The following is an 18073-nucleotide window of genomic DNA, read 5'->3' as shown; positions in this document are numbered from 1 at the left end:
TGGTGTGACCTGGCTTTTTGTCCCTCCCTAGGACAGACAAGGGTTGTTATCAACATTTACATTTCTTTCAAGTTGCAGATACTGCTGCCTCTGCAGTGATTCTCCCACCAGACAGAATTTTATAACAACTGAGCTGTCTMTTGGCTGCAGCTCAAACAGCTTGTTGGCAGTTTCCCTCTACTGCCRGCCTGACCCCCAGGGTCTACTGTAGGCAGTCCCCCTAGGCCAGGGTACATATCCTGTCCTTGCCAGTTCACTAAATCCTTACTGGGCTTGCTTTGGCATTACCCRCTTCCACATGCTCCATCCGTGATGACTTTGCCTGTGTCAGCATGGTGAGAGGYAGGGAAGCTGCTCTGACCCTCCAGCTGGTGAGTGCTCTGCTACCCCACAGAAGTGTTAAAAGTACCCAACAACCTACACCACCAGAAATATTCTGGGAGTTAGGAAAACACTTGTGCAGGCATACCACATCACCCTGTGGCATGCCACACTGCTCCTCGCATGTGCCAGCACTGGGGACAACCCATTCRCAAAGGGAGGCAGGAGACTAGGACGATCTCCTGGGTACAGAGGAGGGGAGAAGCACCAGGGGAGTATCCAGCTCCAGCCCCRAGGGTTTCATGGCTCAGCATTGCCTGAGTGCTCAGTTTCATCAGCCAGATYAGCAGTCCCAGATGGCTTTCCCCTCTGCAGTATGAAAGGGCTCATAGGCAGGCTCTTGGCTTGTTTCCTGTGGAAGGAACAGCTACAGCAGTGTTACCTGCCTGGAAGGGTCCCCCAGTGACAGAGCACTGCTCCCCGTGGGAGCACAKGGGAAGTGTTGAGGCATGTGTTCCTCCAGCTGATCTGCTGTTACCCCAGAAAACTGAGCACGGCTTTCTCACGGCAGTGTGGTGGCCACCAGGAGCCACTGGCAGGGCACCCACTGCTGTCACTGCTGGCAGTGCTGGGGGATGCCTGTGCCTGCTTGGCCAGATTACAGGCTCACATTGGCTGGGGCACTCATCCTCCCTTATAGCCCTAGGGATTTTTTCTCTTTGTCCCTGCCCCCCTGGAACCTCTGCCTCAGAAGTTAGGCTCCCACCGCACCCACCATGCAAGAACTGGCTTGGCTTCAGATCAGGCAAAATCTCCATCTTGCACTGCATGGGTGCAAATAACAATGCAGGCTGTAAAGGCAGCTGCTGAGCATCATCTCTCTATTCATGAGATTTTGCATTACTTCTTAGAACTGTCCACAAATATACATCTCACAAAACTAAACCCACTCCAGCTTGTGATATATCAGAATCATAATTACACCTTTTGTACCTTGCATATACACCACAGTTTGAACATCCTAGAGCTGGAAGGCAGATGGAGTTTAACAGGAACTATTCCATCAACAGATGCTACTACAGAGTTCTCTTTGCTCAGTCTGGGAATGAACTAAGGAGCAAGGCAAGAAAACATGTTTTCTTACAGAGGCACCATCTGCCAGCTTGACAAGCTGCTGTCACCAATGACTCAGGATCACTTGTATRAGGAAAACATTACTAATACCATTCTCAAGACAGCCCTATTATTAACTATATATTATATATTAACTGTATTGTGACTGTTGGCTAGTACCAAGACTATAGCAATAAGAAAATACCGTAACTAATGAGTCTAAGAGGAAAATAACTGTAAATAGAATTAGTTGAGAAAAGGCAGTTATTTCTCTTGGGAATCTTTAAGTAACAAACCTGAGTTTAATCCTTCTTAGATACCATATTCTGTTAAGAACTGTTACATGACATCTGACAGAGCTTTTCCAGTTGTGGAAACCTACAGTCTCCACAAAACAAAAGGTTTTTGTTTATCAGAGCTTAWAAAGAAACAAAGAGATTACTGGGTTGCCAGGAGCAGAGATGTAGAGTTCCCATGGATTTMTTTTATAGAACCAGGATGTTGGTAGGTGTAAAGGTGTCCCAGCATACACAGGCTACTAAGGGCCTCCTGGGCATGTGGCTCTTCTCAGCAGATTAGAAAGGAGAAGGAATTCTGGTGGCAAGGGAACAACAGAGAAGAGGGTAAAACACCTCATTCCAAGTAAAACTCACTCSTATTGCACCCAGCTGGCATGCAGCGTGCCCCCATGCATCCCACCAAAGGAATGCATGTTGTACCCGTGTTAAAACCTGCATTATCCCAATGCACACAGCATGAAAGAAACTAGCAAGGAGGCTCTGCAGTGGTAATGAGTCCCACCTCTGATTTCTGTGCTGGGATGCACTGAGGTGCAAACTGCAGCTGGAGTTCTCTACCTGCCAGCAAAGGTAAATGGCGCTTGGCATGAAGCACAGCTATTTTCTGGTTAAAATGAACCCCCATTTCCACTAAAATCAGAGTTGATAATCCAATGGGTGTTTCAAGAACRTGTTTTCTTGCAGCTGCAATACCGAACCAGAATCTGCAGCAGTTTTCTGTGTATCCTTAAAGCAGGCATGAAACAAAGACTCCAAAGCTTTGAGAATCAGCAAACCGGTATTTTAGTGACTTTGTACCTTCTTAAAAAACTGTCATGCTTCTTACATACCAARAAATACTGGATTTGGTACATTATTAGTATCTCAAAGCAGTCCTGAAAAATTTCTGGACTAATCCTGGTCCTGCAAGGCAGGTGTCATGCATACTATTAACCACCACATTAAGYCATCAGAGAGCCCAAGAAGCATCTTCACTACATCTTATGTGTAGTGAAGAAATTTGTGTAACAGGTTGAAGAGTTTTCATCCTAACTGCAAGTGACTTTGAAAGCTGAAAGCAGAATGCCAGCAGCTTCTATCTGAAGGGCAGATGGGGAAGTCCTGGCCCCTTGCTCCCGCATCCACCAGAGATGAAGGCTGTCGCTGTGGTAACACACCTCCACAGGGATCCTGGGCTCCTGCTCGCTGCGTGCCAACAGTAAGGATGGGAGACAGCATTTCTTCTCATTAGCTCTTAAAATAAGCTTGGGATGACTAAACTGCTGCAGCAATGCCTTTGAAATTAGTAACTGCCTAATTTCCAGAACRTGGAGGTGTCCTCTCTCAATTTCTAGACTGCTGCAATGAATAAATAATAAATCATGAATAAATGATCAATCTTTAAAAACACCAAACCAAACTCCCTGAAATTCCCAACCTGGTTTTCTCCACCTGATACTTTAAACCTCTCTCCAATTCCCAGCAAAAACCGTGTAGCTCAAAATGCTACACTCTAAAAAAGAGAGCAGATCTTACTGTGCCTAAAGTAAAATTCTGTGCAAGGAGGAAGCAAYACTGAAACACACCCACATAAGTGAGAAGTTTATGTCAAGGTGAACATAGCCCAAGAGCTCACTGCATATGAGCTGCCAAAGTTCCTAATTAGCTGACAGAATGAGGAAAAGTAGTTGATGCTGAACCAAAGCAGTAACTGCAGAGACTGCAACATCAGTGCTGAAATGTTCTGCTTAACCGTTCCAAGGTACAGATGGTTTTCTGGAGCCAGAGGCAGTTTCAGGACTGTCAGGACAACAAGAAGAGTCTGCCATCAGAGCTCCATGGAGGTACAGAAAGTAAAGTCACTCCCACCTTACTGCAGTATGGTGAGGGACAAYGGAAGAAGTGTCTTGGACTTTCTCAAGCATATGAACTCTTCTTTTGCCAGAGAAGCCTGAGTTTATTTGGATTACCTTAAACCTTTTTTTCTAAACCTATTCAACWGCCAAACCCGGGTAACAAACACCTGAGTTACACAAAACCACACAGTAATGCTAAAGCAGAGGGCAAAGTTACTTGGCCTGCCAGATACTTCGAAAAAATAATTATCTCCAAATAACTGCRCCGCAAGAAAATAACAAACCCTGAGGCTTCAATTCAGAAAGGGCACCACAAGCCAAAGAGAGCTTTAACATTTGCCTAGGTTTAGGCTTGTCTTWTAATCCCACCAATTTCACTGAGATTTAAATGTTAACTTAATTTATGCATGTTGAACTTTTAAAGTGCTTTCCTGGACCTGGGCCTAAGGAAATGGCTGTCACTTGTAGCTTGCCCGAAGAACCAGGTTTTGGGTTTCTTGCACAGATCTTAATCCATCTCAGATGCTGCCATCTGAGACACTGGACACTGGACCATCAGAGAAGAGAATGCAGTCAGAGCCAGTTATTGACTACATCCAAGGCACAGTGACTGATCCTAACATAYGATGGCCAGAGAAAGGAATAGGAAACTCTGAGCTGAGATTTTTCCCTGTATCAAGCAACAAACAGTAGGTGGAAAAAAAAAACCAACCAAAACAACATGTGTTTTTCATTCCTAAATCTATCAGTCCAATTTTGTCTCTTTGGTTCTGAAAAATTTTCATCCCAGCCTCATTCCCAGCATCTGCTCTGGACTCTCCAGTGCCTTGTCAAGAAGCCTCCAAACTCCAGAAGATGGAGAAGCAGTGTGGAAGCCCCTCTGTTCACAGATGTCTATTCCAAAAACATCCCAGTTCCTGCTATTCAGAGAAGCTGAGGCTGTCAGAGGTGAAGAATTCCAGTTCAACAGAGTCATCAGTGGTCTCTACTGGTACATTACTCCTTTCCACAGCAGGTGAATAATTCTGTACTTCATTTCTTGAAGCCAGTATCCTGGAAGTCCTATTGCAAGAAGATGCCTCTGGTTGTGTGATGCTGGCTGAGCAAGTATGGTTTGGATGGTAAACACGTGGACAGGAACTGGGTTGGCAATGACTAGGGATGTAGTATTTAGCTGCCTCTGGACTCGATTCTACTGCATTATGAAAAGGATAACCAGGCATGCAACAGGTCTGAGGACAGTTCTTGGTTTTGAATCCATGATGAAGACCTAATTTAGCAATAAGGGGCTTCCCAACATTAACTTCTTTCCTTTCATCCATTGCATCTTCTATTTCTGAATGCTCATAGTGCAAGCAAACAGTGAAGATCAAGTGTTCCTGTAAAAGAGGAAAGTGGGGGAGAGAAGAAGTTATACTTCCTCTCCAAATAAACACTTCAGGAAACCCTGAGATAGATTCTGATCTCCTGGAGAATGGGAGTGACCTTTTTAGGAGCTAAAGACACAGGCTGGGCAAGCCTTGTATACCGAGGTCCTCTTTTGGTTGCTACTTGTTCACTGAACAGTCGCTATTTCCAGAAGCACTTGTGTTACTTCAACTGCCAAAAGCACTGAAGAGATGCCAGGCTGTGTCTAGCACAGATGCTCATGACACAAAGAGACACTTAACAGTGCCCCACTCTGCTGAAGTGAGAACCTTTCAAAAACTGTGTGCCCAGGAGCACAGGCTGATGATACACAACATTTTCATCTCCTACTCATGCCTTTGTAAGAGGCAGCTCTGCTTCAGGTCATGTTCTTCCTAAACAGCATAGGAACACCCTCAGAGCATGCAACAGGTGATCACGCAAAAATAACCATCTGGATCAAGTTCAGCATGGGCCTGAAAAATACAAAGGGCCTGGCACACCTGTTTCAGAATCACATATGCATCAATTCCCTGCATTTACCTATGCATTTACCTTTTAACCTATGAAATGTAATTCACCAAACGATGTTATTACCATTGTTTTCCCTCCAAAGAACTTACTATACAGGCAATACCCAGCTGCCTCAACAGAACTGCAAAGSAACATGCTTAGTGTCAATTATCTGGGCAAACGTGTAACAAATTGCATACACAAACCCTTAGTTTTTGCAGTGAACTCAGCCTGGTGTAGAGGCAGTGTTTGGGAAGGTCCTTTGATACTAAATAGCTTCCAGTTTCCTCAGGAGTTCCTTTATTGGCCTCTTTAGGATCTACATCGAGGTCCTGTTGCAAGAAAGAAATGAGAACTTAATTAATGATATGGAATTTGTRGATCATAAAATAGTACTTCTTTCAGTTTGAGAAGTTTCAACAGTTTAGGCCCATTTTATTATAGAAGATGCAGCTTGATATGGATGGAACAGAAAATTTTCCACTTCAGTGGAGTGAGATCACAAGACAGCAGCAGTAAGCACTTACGAGTGGGAAGTCTGTGACATGGGCTCTGCAAGCTGCAATTTCAGGGGGGTTCTTTACTATCCGTGTATAGATTATCATGACATTGGAGAACTCAGCTGCAAACCCCAACTGAATCTGAACACCACACTGGAATTCAAGGTACATACTTTCTGGGAGCTCTGGGAATAAATAACACATCGTTAGAGTCAAATCTAAGTTAGCATATGCATTTCTCTCTTCCAATCATTTAACAAACAAGAATCAAGCACTTGGTATCACAAATAAACATCTGCATCTGTGAAAGAGTCTTCTTATATGATGAGTGGTCTTAGAAATGCTACCCCTGACCCTCTGCCCCATCTGTCAAAGAAATTTGAAGATGTACTCCAGCGAGTTTAGGTGAAAAAGGTAAAAGGTCTTAAACACCACTGCCCTTCTTAAAAAAAGCCTAGAACTCATCACACTTTTATTTTATTTTTCTTAGCTGTCTACATTGAAATCTCTTTTTCATCATGCACATTTWCCACACAGTTGACGTGGCTATTTTAGGTGATGACTTCAGAATGAGATCAGTGATATCTTACAACTGTCACTGGCCGACACACATGCTACTGTCCCAGAAGGCAGACAACCTGTAAGTCTCCTCTCCAGTGTCTGAGTGGTCTTAAATATACTGGATGTACATGAATTCTATATGTCACCTTGTAAACSCCAACACAAACATTTCCAACTGAACACAGTAATGAAAATGCAGCTATAACCTTGAATTTCTTCCATTTCTAKTCAATAGTACATGCTCTCCTTTCTTCCATCAGGGCAGTAGGATCATCTAACATCAGACTGTACCGTACCATGAGCTTTGGCCCACTGCAGGTTCCGTGCCAGGGACTCTGCAGAAGATGTGCTCTGTTGAATGGGATCAGTCAGTGCCCTTTTCTCTGACAAGCTGCTGCGGATCTCCAGGGCTTGCTTGCCTTGGGTAAGGGGACACTTGCCCATATCTAAAAACAAGAGGCAGAGAARTTCTTTCAAAATCAATGCTGCTGCAATTCCAAGTGAATTAAGTACCTCCCTGCAGTGCTGTGTGGTTGCTGTGGTTATGCCAGCACATCCAGATGATTAAAAACTGAAAGGAATAGCTACTACCCCACAAGAATCTACTGCTCTTCAGAGGGTCCTGGACGGCTGTGGAATTGGGCAGAGTAGGCCAGTACCARGGAACACCAAGTTCTGTTCCCAGGCAGGATAATCCCCTGCACAGGTCCAGAAGGGCCTGACTCACTGGGATGCAGCTTGCAGGGAAGGACCYAGGGGAGCTGGCAGCCACCAAGCTGACCATGAGCCAGCACTGCACTCTTGTGGCAAAGGCAGCTCGCAGGAACCATGGTGCCAMCAGGCTGCAGCCTTTTCACAGGAGCTGTTTCATGGAACACTTAGTGGGGACATTCCTCTGGCAGTGTCTGCACTGCATGGCTGTGCTCCCTGCCACCCAGCACCTAGCAATACTCACAGTGTCCTTATCATGATGCCTGACAAGTACATTTTTCTCTGCAATCCTGAACAGAAGACAAACCTCTGCAACCTGCAGCTGCCCCAGGCTGCTGARCCCAGGGGMGAGCTGGGCTGATGCACCTACACAYACAGTTCTGTGCTTGGAGCAGATGTTTGCACAGAAGCACAGTGCTTTCCCTCCACACTTTTTTCACTTAAGTGCTTCTCCTATCAATTCAAAAATACAATCACTGAACAAGGCATATTAACATAGTGCATTGTCCCTTTTTAGTGCACTTTGAGAACTTATAGTTCTTGCCAGAGAGCAAATCATTGTCATTGCTATAGCACTCTGAGGCAGGTAGGACTCTGTTAATTGTTTAAATGAACATACAGATGACTGGACCACCACAAGCAGCTTGCACCATGGGGCAGAAGAGCAGAATTGTCCATTGTGGATAGACAATTCAAAGCTCCATGCAGAAAGATACTCAGGACAAATAGGGTTCAAAGCAGAGGAAAGTATAAAATTGAACACTGTTAAAGAAGCTTAGAATCATGTCAATATGCTGCCCAGTAGCACCCACTTCTTGATAAAAGCTGCTATTTGAACAAAACACAAGAAAGAGCTTTAAGTAGTGTAGCACATTCTCCACAAGAGGAAGAACATGGAAGCACAGTTGCTTTCAGTAATGCAGGCTGAGGAGACTTAGTGCAGTAAGCTGGAGTTCACCTTCTGCAACTTCATCAAGCAGAACAGTGATTTTCTTGTTTTCTAACAAACGGTCCTTCAGGAACTTCATGAAGATTCCATTGTCCAACCCCGACTGCTGAATTTCAAAAGCTTCTGCTCCTTGGCACCTGTGAGATCATCAGCATCAGATAAGGAAAAACCACTGAAAAATCTAAATGATTAGGACTAAATTTATGTTGRGAACAGGGGAAAGAAACCCTACAATTTGAAAACTAGGTTGTGGTCCAAGGCCAGCCTGCTCTTTGTGTTCTCTTGCAAGCAGCTCAGGGGAGCCTTCTTTTACAATGACATCACAAACCAGAYCTGTTCAGCAAACTGCTTATGTAAGGAGCTTAAATTTATTATAGAAGACTTTAGTAAAGCTCCTGACTACTGCTGTTCAGCAGTTTTTACACTTGAAAAGTGAGCAACAGCTGGCCCACAGCACTGTTCTGGAAAGATTGGCTATACAATCTCAGTCATTTCTGTGGCACAGAATAAAGATTTCCTTACGTTGCATATCCAAAAACAATGTTGGCCGTAACCTTCAGAGCATCCAAGATAACAAYTGTGTCATCATATTCATTTCTGTAATGAATGGAAACACAAGAAAGCTAAATAATAATTTGAGAACTAATAATAGTAACAAATTCAAAATAAAAAAAAGCGRAGTTCAGAACCAGTAATTTGTTTCACTCCTACAAGTCTGCTAAATTAACATGCCTTTGATCACAAGGATTCTCCTCTCTCCCTGCAATGAAGAAGATAGATAATGATGCCAGGAGAAAGGGTTTCTTCTTCAAGATGCCCAATTTCACTTCTATCTGATCAGTGTGTTTATAACTTTTGAAAGACAACAATAACAATGAAGTAAGAAATAAATGTCATTCAAATCACGAGGCGGGTATGTATGCAGCCATAGGGACAGAGTCCAGCCACCAGGTTCACATCTCCATTCAAAGCCACAGGCAGAGGAAGGCTGTGGATGAATCCTACTGCTGCTAAAAGCACTCAGGTGCAGGCTGTGAATTCTCWGAACCATGAACTTTGCAGTACAGTGAGTTCTCAGCCTAAAGCCTTCTCCTCAGCAGGAGCCCAGTTTCTGTTCAGATCCCAGAGCTGCTGTCAGCTCTCAGCACCCAGGAATTAGGGGATACCTTTTGCGACACATRTCCAGCAGGAAGACGTTGAGTCCCGTCTGCTTCTCCTGCATCAGCCGGAGGATGCTCTGCACACACAGGCAGTTTGCTGAGCGGTAGGGATTTGGAGCATCAATAGGAACCATGAAACTGTTCCCATAGTTTTCATAGCCGTGGCCAGCATAGTATAACAAACCTGAGTTTGAAACAGGTGTGACTGAAAGCACAGTGAGCAGTGCATTGGAGCACTGAGCATGTCAGAAGTTTCAGGCACAGCACGTGGCTGTGGGACAGGGAGTTCACTGAAGCCACTCCAAGCCATTCAACATCAACTCCACAATAYACAAACACAATAAATTAAAAGAAGCAAAAATCACACATGCAATAGAACCAGTTAGATAATTGCATCRACAGACCAAGTGAAACACTCTTAACATGCTCTAAGTAGTTATGACCTCTAACAGAAAGAGTCTGTTATGTATGATGCGTAACTCACAGATGGGAACAAGGAAATGTGCCAACTATAAAACATTTTCTCCACATGTTCAGTAACAAAGCTCTGAGCAGCAGTAACTCTGCAGAGTTTATAGACAGAAAATAAAAACGCTGAAGAGTTTGGTAGGACTCCAGAACACATCTCCATTACYAAATTACCAACAGCTCACATTCAGTTGATTGCAGCTATATCTCCTATAAMAGACTCATGACTCTTCTGTGTCTACTAAACAAGCAAACACTTTGCATACTTACCAAGACATATCTCCCTCGTGTCACTACACAACAGTCTACAACATTTTAAGACTTAAAATCTTCAACAAAACATGCAATATTTTTGGAGAAAAAATAACCCTATCATGGAATTAAAGACAGCTTTTCTCAACCCTGAAAAAGGGAACTGCAAGCTAGGGCTTAGCTTTTCCTTACATGAATAAAAATTTCCAGTATTATAGWCATATAAATTTGCATGAAGATTAGATGATCTTAGAATTAATAATCTCTACTGCCATAAAATGCTGTTACCAGAGGCTTCTATGATTTAGATGAATTTTCCTGYTGCCTGTTCCCAGTGTCAGTTATCCTTAATGATGCAAATTCCATCTTTGGAAAAGAATTTTTATTTATTTAGTCAAAGTAGCCTGTGGTCAAATCTGCAATTAGAATGTTGTGCTCAGCTGAATAAAAGTCAACAGAAATCTGACAATTTATGCTGGCTGGAGACATTATATTCTTACGTTGTTACTCTTACTAAAAATTGCTGAGAAATTGAAGTTACTCCAACAGTGGCATATTCAGGGAAAACCCAAAATAAGCCTCACCCTAACATACTAAGATGAYCTACTGTTAATTTGGCTTGTGGAGGTTGGCATGCTAGATGTTTTCACCTTTTCACTACACACAGCTGCAAGAAATGAAAACACTTCTATCCCAGCCCTGCACTTCTTGGGAAGGAATACCGAGCTGATACTCTGGCCCTTCAAATGAAGCCTGAACAAATAAAGGTGTTAGTGGGCTCTTTCTAAGATTCCACTGGCTACCTGAGACTAGCGAGTGTCAGGAGAGCTAAAAGTGGTATGAAGTGCAACTGCATGAGCTYGTGTCAGGTCCTGAGTTAATAGGAAAGTCTCAATGTGATTTCCAGAGCTTGGAAATCAATCTAAACCAGGGTTRTATTTGAGATTCTATGTATATTCTATGTATATTTGAGATTCTTTTAGTGTATATTCCATGAGTAATTGGACTGACTGACTACATTCCTTTTCTATCCTTGGCAGATGACTGGGCTATGGTGTGTGCCTAGTACCTGCAACAGTTAATGTGTTGAGCTCAAGATCAGAAATAAATCTGCACATACCTGGGGTAAGTGGAGTAAACATGTTTGGAGGGCCTCAACGGAGACTTGCACACAACAATTTTAAGTAGGCTCAAGTTCCTCAGAGACGTCAGCATTTAAGTGGTRTCTGCCTCCCTCCCTCTCATTTAAAAAGAAAGCAGCCTAAATATTTTTAGCCTTTCAAACATACAGGTCTGTGCTTTTACCCTGTGAGGAATACAATGTTAATTGCAACCTATATTTAGAGCAGCACAAACAGAGACCTCAGAGGAGACAATCATCGTCACTTTGTTTACTACTCCTGCCCTTAAGGACCAGTATCTGAAATGCCACTTTCCTGGCAGTAACCCAGAATTACACAACCTATTAGGAAGCAGGTTTATATGTAGCAGGGGCTAAAAAGCAGTAGTCAGTATGCCTCTTCTATYTGAAGCTATGCCCACTAGAAAGGCAATAAATCATTACCTATTTGTGCATTGGCAACATCTCTTATAGGCTTTAATCCATTAGTAGTCACTCTGCAGAAATAATAAGGTGAACTTTTAAACTGAAGTAGTTATTGCCAGACAGCASTGAAAAACTCTTCTGCTTACGTTTTATATSAACTGTCTGAAAACGTACAACTGCAAAAATATGCCATATAAGAGTTTTCATATGGTGCTGCTGAGAAACCCATTAAAGCCTTTCAGTACTTTATTTCCTACATTCATGTCCACAATTATAGGGAAAAATTGTGAAGGTGTAATAATCTCRAAGCTCACCCCACAGACAAGCCCATCTGTTTCTCAGGCAATAAAAAAAAAGCAAACTGCTCTCCAAAAGCCTCAAAGTTCTTGCCAGACTGAGGTTTCATGTCAGGCAGGTTTTGGCACAGATATAAATGCCCAAATGTCAGAGCAGCCAGTTCTGCACAGACAGAGCATCAGGTAACACACCCATACAAAAAGTCATGCTAAGGAATAAGCTGACCTTGTGTTCCAAAAAAGGGACCAAATAATCTTTTCTCAAATGGACTTTTACTACAGGGATTCTGCAATCTAAATAGGGGACCTGGCAAAATTTTTTGCTCTCTGTCCTAAACAATTTCGGGAGTTTTTTACACAATCTTAGCTTTTAGAAAAATGACAAAATAATGGCAATCAACTGAAAACTCAAAGCCCATGTTAAGCACTTTTCTTACACTCCAAACCAGGTCACTCTTGGCCTTTTCCATGCAAGACAGGAAGGCTTTTGCTCCATTCATCAATTCCATCATTCTGTTCCCCACTTCTGGCTTGTGCTTTGTTCCCCAAAATCAAATCTAGACAAACACATCAGTACTATCAAACAAAACAAAAGCCTGCACTGCAGTTTTAGGCGTGGTTAAAGAAAAAAAAAAAATCTAACATTTGATCTGTTCTAAAAGTAAAGGAACTACCATTTTAACTGAAGTCAAAGGATATGCTAGTGGGTGCATACATAAAATTTACCCTGAAGCTTGTTTAGCAGAGGCAAACACCAGATGCTTGCTACTTGATACATACAAAACTGACCTACTTCAGAAGGGATTTCACGTTCTCTTACCATAAACGCCTTCATCCAGGAGAAGTAAAAATTCATCCACTGCATTTCGCATCTCAGACTCAGTAAGATCCAGCAAAGAAACAACTTTGAAATCCAGCTGCCTTAGCAAATTGGTCAATTCATAGACATCTGCCATTGGAGCCTTGAGCTGGGGGTGATTCCAGTAGCTCATGTTTCCTATTAGCAGAGCCACCTTGTCTGTGGCTGCCAAGGCACAGAGAGAAAAAAACATGTCATGTTTATATATTCCATGGGTTCAACACCATTAAAGTTAAGGTTTTCCAAAGTGGAAAGAGCATCCAATCTCACTTCAGCAACAGTATTTTATGTGATTTTAGAAGTCATCCCAYACTAACAGCTCAACTCTCTTTTCAGCCCGAAGAAAACGGCTTACCCACATGAGAGGGGAGCACTTACAGTCCCCCTCACACTGATGAACCAGAAAGAGCCATGAAATTCTGACAGAGGCCAGCAGCCTTTCCACCTGGTTTAGCAATGACAGGACATGCCTGACCACTCAAGTCCACAGTGCAAATTTAGGAATGTGRTTAACAAATCTAGCAAGTATTCTCCATAGCGTATGTGCTCTCCGTCTCCTAACGAGCTTCAGCTCAGCATCAARGCATCCACGCAATGGGAACGGGGAGAGCTAAGCTTGCAGGGACAGCATTCCCTCAGCAGACACGAGAGCAATCCTTTCTATCACATCATCCCAATCCTACTGCCTCCAAGTGTTCAGAGGAATGCAGTATCTCACTGGCTAAGGGCTGGCCACAGGAATCTGGAGCAGTAAACTGAAACACATGAGAAACTGCAGACGTTTCACAGAGCCACTAAAAATACTTGTGCCCTCAGCCCAGCTTACTCCTGAAAGGGCAAGCAAGCATTGTAAAGGACCACACAAACAGCCACAGATCTCCCTCCCTGCAGCTCTCTATTTGCCCCACTTGCACTGGCAGAGTCAGTAGTATCAATATCCAGAAGCAGCAAAAAGTGCTTCCTAGATGGCAAATACAYACAGTCATTCCAGTACAAAACTACTTACCTACAGGCCTGTCGCTCGACTCTTCTTGAGGGTCTGCTTGAAACAGATAAAAASAGCAGCATGTCAGTGACTACAGAAAATGCACTGCAAGTTCCCCTTAGCCATGGTCTAGTGGCACTGCTTTGTCTACTACTTTACTAGTTTAATGCAAGACAAAGCCCTCTTTTTTGTTTTGGTGGGGCTTGGGGGTGTTTTGTTAATGTTGTTGTTTATCTGATTTCCTTCACCCTCTTCCAGCAAACACAGCCTGACAGCATGTGAATAGCTAGTTCTATGGATTAAGAAAGAATAGATGCTCACAGAAAATTCTGAACCTCACAAACTGCACATTGGCATTTTCAGTGACATCTGAACAGCTCATCCTCTCCAAACAAAATGCAGACATGCAAGGTGGGGAATGCTCAGCAGGGATTATCATCTGGCTAATTCTTTTATTTTGTACTTCACAGAGGAGTGGCAGAGCCAATGCTGTGCCAAGAGGAATGGTAAGCAGTGTGCCCAAGTGGTACACCTGGATAACATCACACAGTAGTACAGAACCCCTTCAGTGACTGAAATTAAGGCTGGGCAAGAATAAACAAATCTAACACAGGAAACTATATGATCTTTGGGACTTGAGATTTTGGGAAAACTGTATCACTCATAATCCCTTATGGAGCAACACTCCAGATCTACACCTCTAAAATAAACACTAAACACATTTCACATGACATTGGCTGACTTCAACATGACTTTAAGAAATGYGTCATCCGTCATATCATGAGTGACAGCCAGACACCTTACATCTTTTTCACTTTAATCATGTGAGAAAGCAGCAACATGCTAAAACTAAGACTCCCAAGAAACCACAGACAACAAAGATAATTCCCTTTGTATTTGTGTGCAATGCATGCAATGTAGAAGACTAGCCTTGGATGACTTTACAAAGATAACAGCACCCTTACAATTCTCTATATACTTCAATTTAAATCTTTTGGAACTAGAAAGCTTGCTCTTAAGATGACACCTGGTCCTATTCAATTCTCAGTTACAGATACATGCAAATACTGTAAAGTTTATACTGCAACCTTGYTAGGCTTCAGTGACTTGTAACATAAAATGGAGATTCGAAATTAAAGTTTTTCAAAACTTATCACTTACCCGATTCCTGAAGATCACTTAAATCTTCTGTGAAAAAATACAYCAACAAAAGCATAGTTTAAACAAGAAGCTGAAACTCCATCTTTATTAGTCCAAATGTAAGTGTCATGCCATTATTAAACATAGCTGAGCACAGAAAACAAACTACCTTTCTAAAATACCTTTGGCTTTGCATTTCTGCAAGTCAAATCTTTTGTGTTTATTCCAAGAAGAGAAGAGAGAAGATAAGCAAAAAAAGTGTGCTCTAGATTATGGTGTCCAGCCAAAGGAGAGAGAAGCACATGCAGAAGGATTGCTGCATCAAACATCACTAGACCAAAGCTCTTAACCCACAAATGCCTTCCAGCAACATGGTCAACAACCCATCACCCCAATCACTGATTTTTAAAATTGATTCACAACTAAAGGTTTACTTTACCTTCTGTGCACTCCACCGCCATAGCWTTCCTTCCTTGTATTTTAAAGAAGGGGAAAAATTGGAAGACAAGTGCTCTCAGTTACTARGGTTAACACATGAGGTGGAAGACAAAGGTCACTGTCAAGCTGCTTTGCAATCTGGCTCTTTACTTTACAGCAGTATAAAACTGAATTGATCAYAACCCTGTACAGTAATTATTCCTGAAACTCAGGAGTTCTAAACTATGATSTTACTTAGGTTAGGAAATTACATAATAGTATTCCCAGACAGATCTGGAAGCTATGCAAACAGATCTGCTCCTCTTCAGTTCACTGCAAATACACATGCAATGAAACGTGTTCTATTGATTCATTCTACTTGAAATGAACAACCTCACCTGTCCTGATTGCTGAAGGACTCCATGTAACAGAGTTCTTGTCCCCAGCAAGAGCTAAAGTGGTTTTTAGCTGTCAAAAAGCATAAATCAGCTTGCAGTCTGCTAACAAGCCACATATATGCTGGCAGTACCAAAAAGTGGTAACATTTCTGTGGTGGTTACMGTAAAACCCCAAAGCCCTAAAATTCCATTTGCTGGAAGCAAACACAGATGTTTTAACAAATGGATAAACTGAAAATATAGAAGGCATGTGCTTGGCTTAATATTGAAAGCTTCAAAAATAAATGTTAATGATGTGGGAAAATGGACAAAGGAGCTGACGTGTAAGAAAAACTTCTTACCTATAACAACTTCAACCTTCCTGCTGTCCTGGTCTTCCTGGTCATTGAATACGTGACACCARTATGTTCCTTGATGTTCCACATCCACGTAAGTTACCTATGCAAACACCGTCACAATCATCCCAAAAGACCTCAAAAATACCTATATCAGATATTTAAGCCTTGTATCTAAGCCCACAGGCAAGAAAGAGTAAAAACTAAAAGAAGCACTTGGAGTGAGCACTTCATTAGAGGATATCAAGGCTCTGGAGAATTTACTTTCTTCAAGGAAACTTTCTGTGGTAAGTTCAAGACAGTTACACATCAGCTCCCAAGACTGGCCCATTGCAATAACTTACTGTGTAGACATTTTTGCTCCCACTTGCCAAGGGAAATCCATTTCTGAACCAYTGGTAATGAGGAATTGGGTTTCCAACAGCTCCACATTCTAGTACCAAGGCATCCCCCACTGTCAGGTTTTGTGGCTGAGGCTGAATACAAATGCACAACTTGTTTTCGGGCAAAYCCATTAAGCTCCCTTAAAAAAATTAAAAGGAAGTAAAAAGAAAAGGAAGTGAGACAACCTAAGCACAGCAACAGGGACCCAAGTGCCTCTAGGAAGCAGGAAAGCACTTTCAGAAGGTATTTTTGTTACTCACCATGAGATGTATCCTGAAGTTCACGAACTTCAAGGCGTGCCCAACGACTGAACGTGAAAGAAGATTCACTGTTCACTCGGCAGATGTAAAAACCAGAATCCTTTACACTCACTGGACCCAGAACCAGCTCTGGAGAATTACCATGAGGAACCTGCATCACAGATGAAYCAAAAATATTTCAATTTCAATTGGTTTAATCTAAACCAGGATCAAGCATTATAATATTTATTTCCAAGTCCATAACACGGTCCTCAACTCCTTCACTTACTCAAAAGTTACTGGCAGGCTGAGAGACAACTGAACTTACAGCTTCCTTTCTGTCCCATTCCACATTCACAGCCCCCAGGAATGAAATGGTCTTAATATAAGGAATCACCATATTGTTTTAACACATTCATAGGATCATTATCCAGCATTTCTTAAAYTTTTTGTTTTATGAGTATATATAGCAATCTTCTCTCACTGTGAATGAGTCTTAAAAAAAGGATGATCTAAAATCACTATGTGTAATTTTCAGTATTTAGAAATTCTGCATTCTCACTGAACTCTTACCTCTTTTTCCTGCTTGAACCACTGGTAGTGCACGAATGGGTGTCCTGTTGYCCAGCAACACAGCTTGATGACCTGACCAGAGAGCACTGCTTGAGAATCTGGCTGTATAACAATCTTTATACCTTTAAAACAGAATTTATACATASGAAAGTCATGAAAAAATACAAGTCTGTAATTTATATTTGCATTTAAATTGTCCTTGGAGCAAAGAACATTTCTGTCACTAAATATACTTGAAAATAACTTGTTTGTACTGTATATATATATACACAGCTCCAATTAGTTATATTCCTCTCAGACATTMAAAATTGTCTTCCATTATACAAAATCCATGCTCAAAGTACTTRATCGAGTTCATAAAAGATTTAAAACAGATCATTCAGATATTTTAAATTTAAAGTATTCCTAGGAAGCATTCCAAACGAGTTCTAAGAAATCCAATCCGTAATTTCTTCAGTTTCATTTATTTTCCTGCAGTTTATTCAGCACTAAACTGTCACTCCCTGTAAGTATCATGGGATTTAAAGGTACAGGGTGACACCAAACCCCAGTCAGCTGATGGAATGACAACACCCAGCATACCCATGCAGGAAAGTCCAAGTCTGCAACAATACTGCACAAAGGCTTCGCTGACTTTTAACCTTGGAATYAGATAAGCCAATTACCACGGTAATCATCTGGATCCCAACTACCAGAATTCAAGCACTGAAGATGTTTTTAGCTACTGTAGAGAAGGAGTAATTTGAGTGTTTTCAGTGTAAAATCCAGAGGCGCAGTGACAGCACAGCCCAGAACTGACCTGAATGGCTGAG

General features: G+C 42.1%; 1 protein-coding gene across 1 annotated transcript in view; it reads right to left on the bottom strand.

Moving 5' to 3' along the window:
- Nucleotides 1-895: 895 nt before the first annotated feature.
- The window catches only part of MALT1 (MALT1 paracaspase), an 18720-nt gene continuing 1542 nt past the window's right edge, over nucleotides 896-18073 (bottom strand). The window contains exons 3-17 of the mRNA XM_057383468.1: nucleotides 17262-17493; nucleotides 16710-16860; nucleotides 16410-16588; nucleotides 16072-16168; nucleotides 15355-15387; nucleotides 14937-14963; nucleotides 13797-13832; nucleotides 12752-12955; nucleotides 9376-9553; nucleotides 8732-8806; nucleotides 8219-8346; nucleotides 6846-6995; nucleotides 6016-6173; nucleotides 5695-5820; nucleotides 896-4947 (exon numbers count right to left, since the gene is read on the bottom strand). Of these exons, the coding sequence (XP_057239451.1) occupies nucleotides 4489-4947; nucleotides 5695-5820; nucleotides 6016-6173; nucleotides 6846-6995; nucleotides 8219-8346; nucleotides 8732-8806; nucleotides 9376-9553; nucleotides 12752-12955; nucleotides 13797-13832; nucleotides 14937-14963; nucleotides 15355-15387; nucleotides 16072-16168; nucleotides 16410-16588; nucleotides 16710-16860; nucleotides 17262-17493 (2233 nt within the window). The 3' untranslated portion in view covers nucleotides 896-4488. The remainder of the gene's footprint in view (nucleotides 4948-5694; nucleotides 5821-6015; nucleotides 6174-6845; nucleotides 6996-8218; nucleotides 8347-8731; nucleotides 8807-9375; nucleotides 9554-12751; nucleotides 12956-13796; nucleotides 13833-14936; nucleotides 14964-15354; nucleotides 15388-16071; nucleotides 16169-16409; nucleotides 16589-16709; nucleotides 16861-17261; nucleotides 17494-18073) is intronic.

Source organism: Malurus melanocephalus, unplaced genomic scaffold, assembly GCF_030028575.1.
Source record: "Malurus melanocephalus ecotype Western Australia unplaced genomic scaffold, MMel_1.1 scaffold_636, whole genome shotgun sequence".
In the NCBI taxonomy this organism is placed as follows: Eukaryota; Metazoa; Chordata; class Aves; order Passeriformes; family Maluridae; genus Malurus; species Malurus melanocephalus.
The sequence above is the reverse complement of the archived record's forward strand: the minus strand, read 5'-3'. Positions and strand labels throughout refer to the sequence as shown.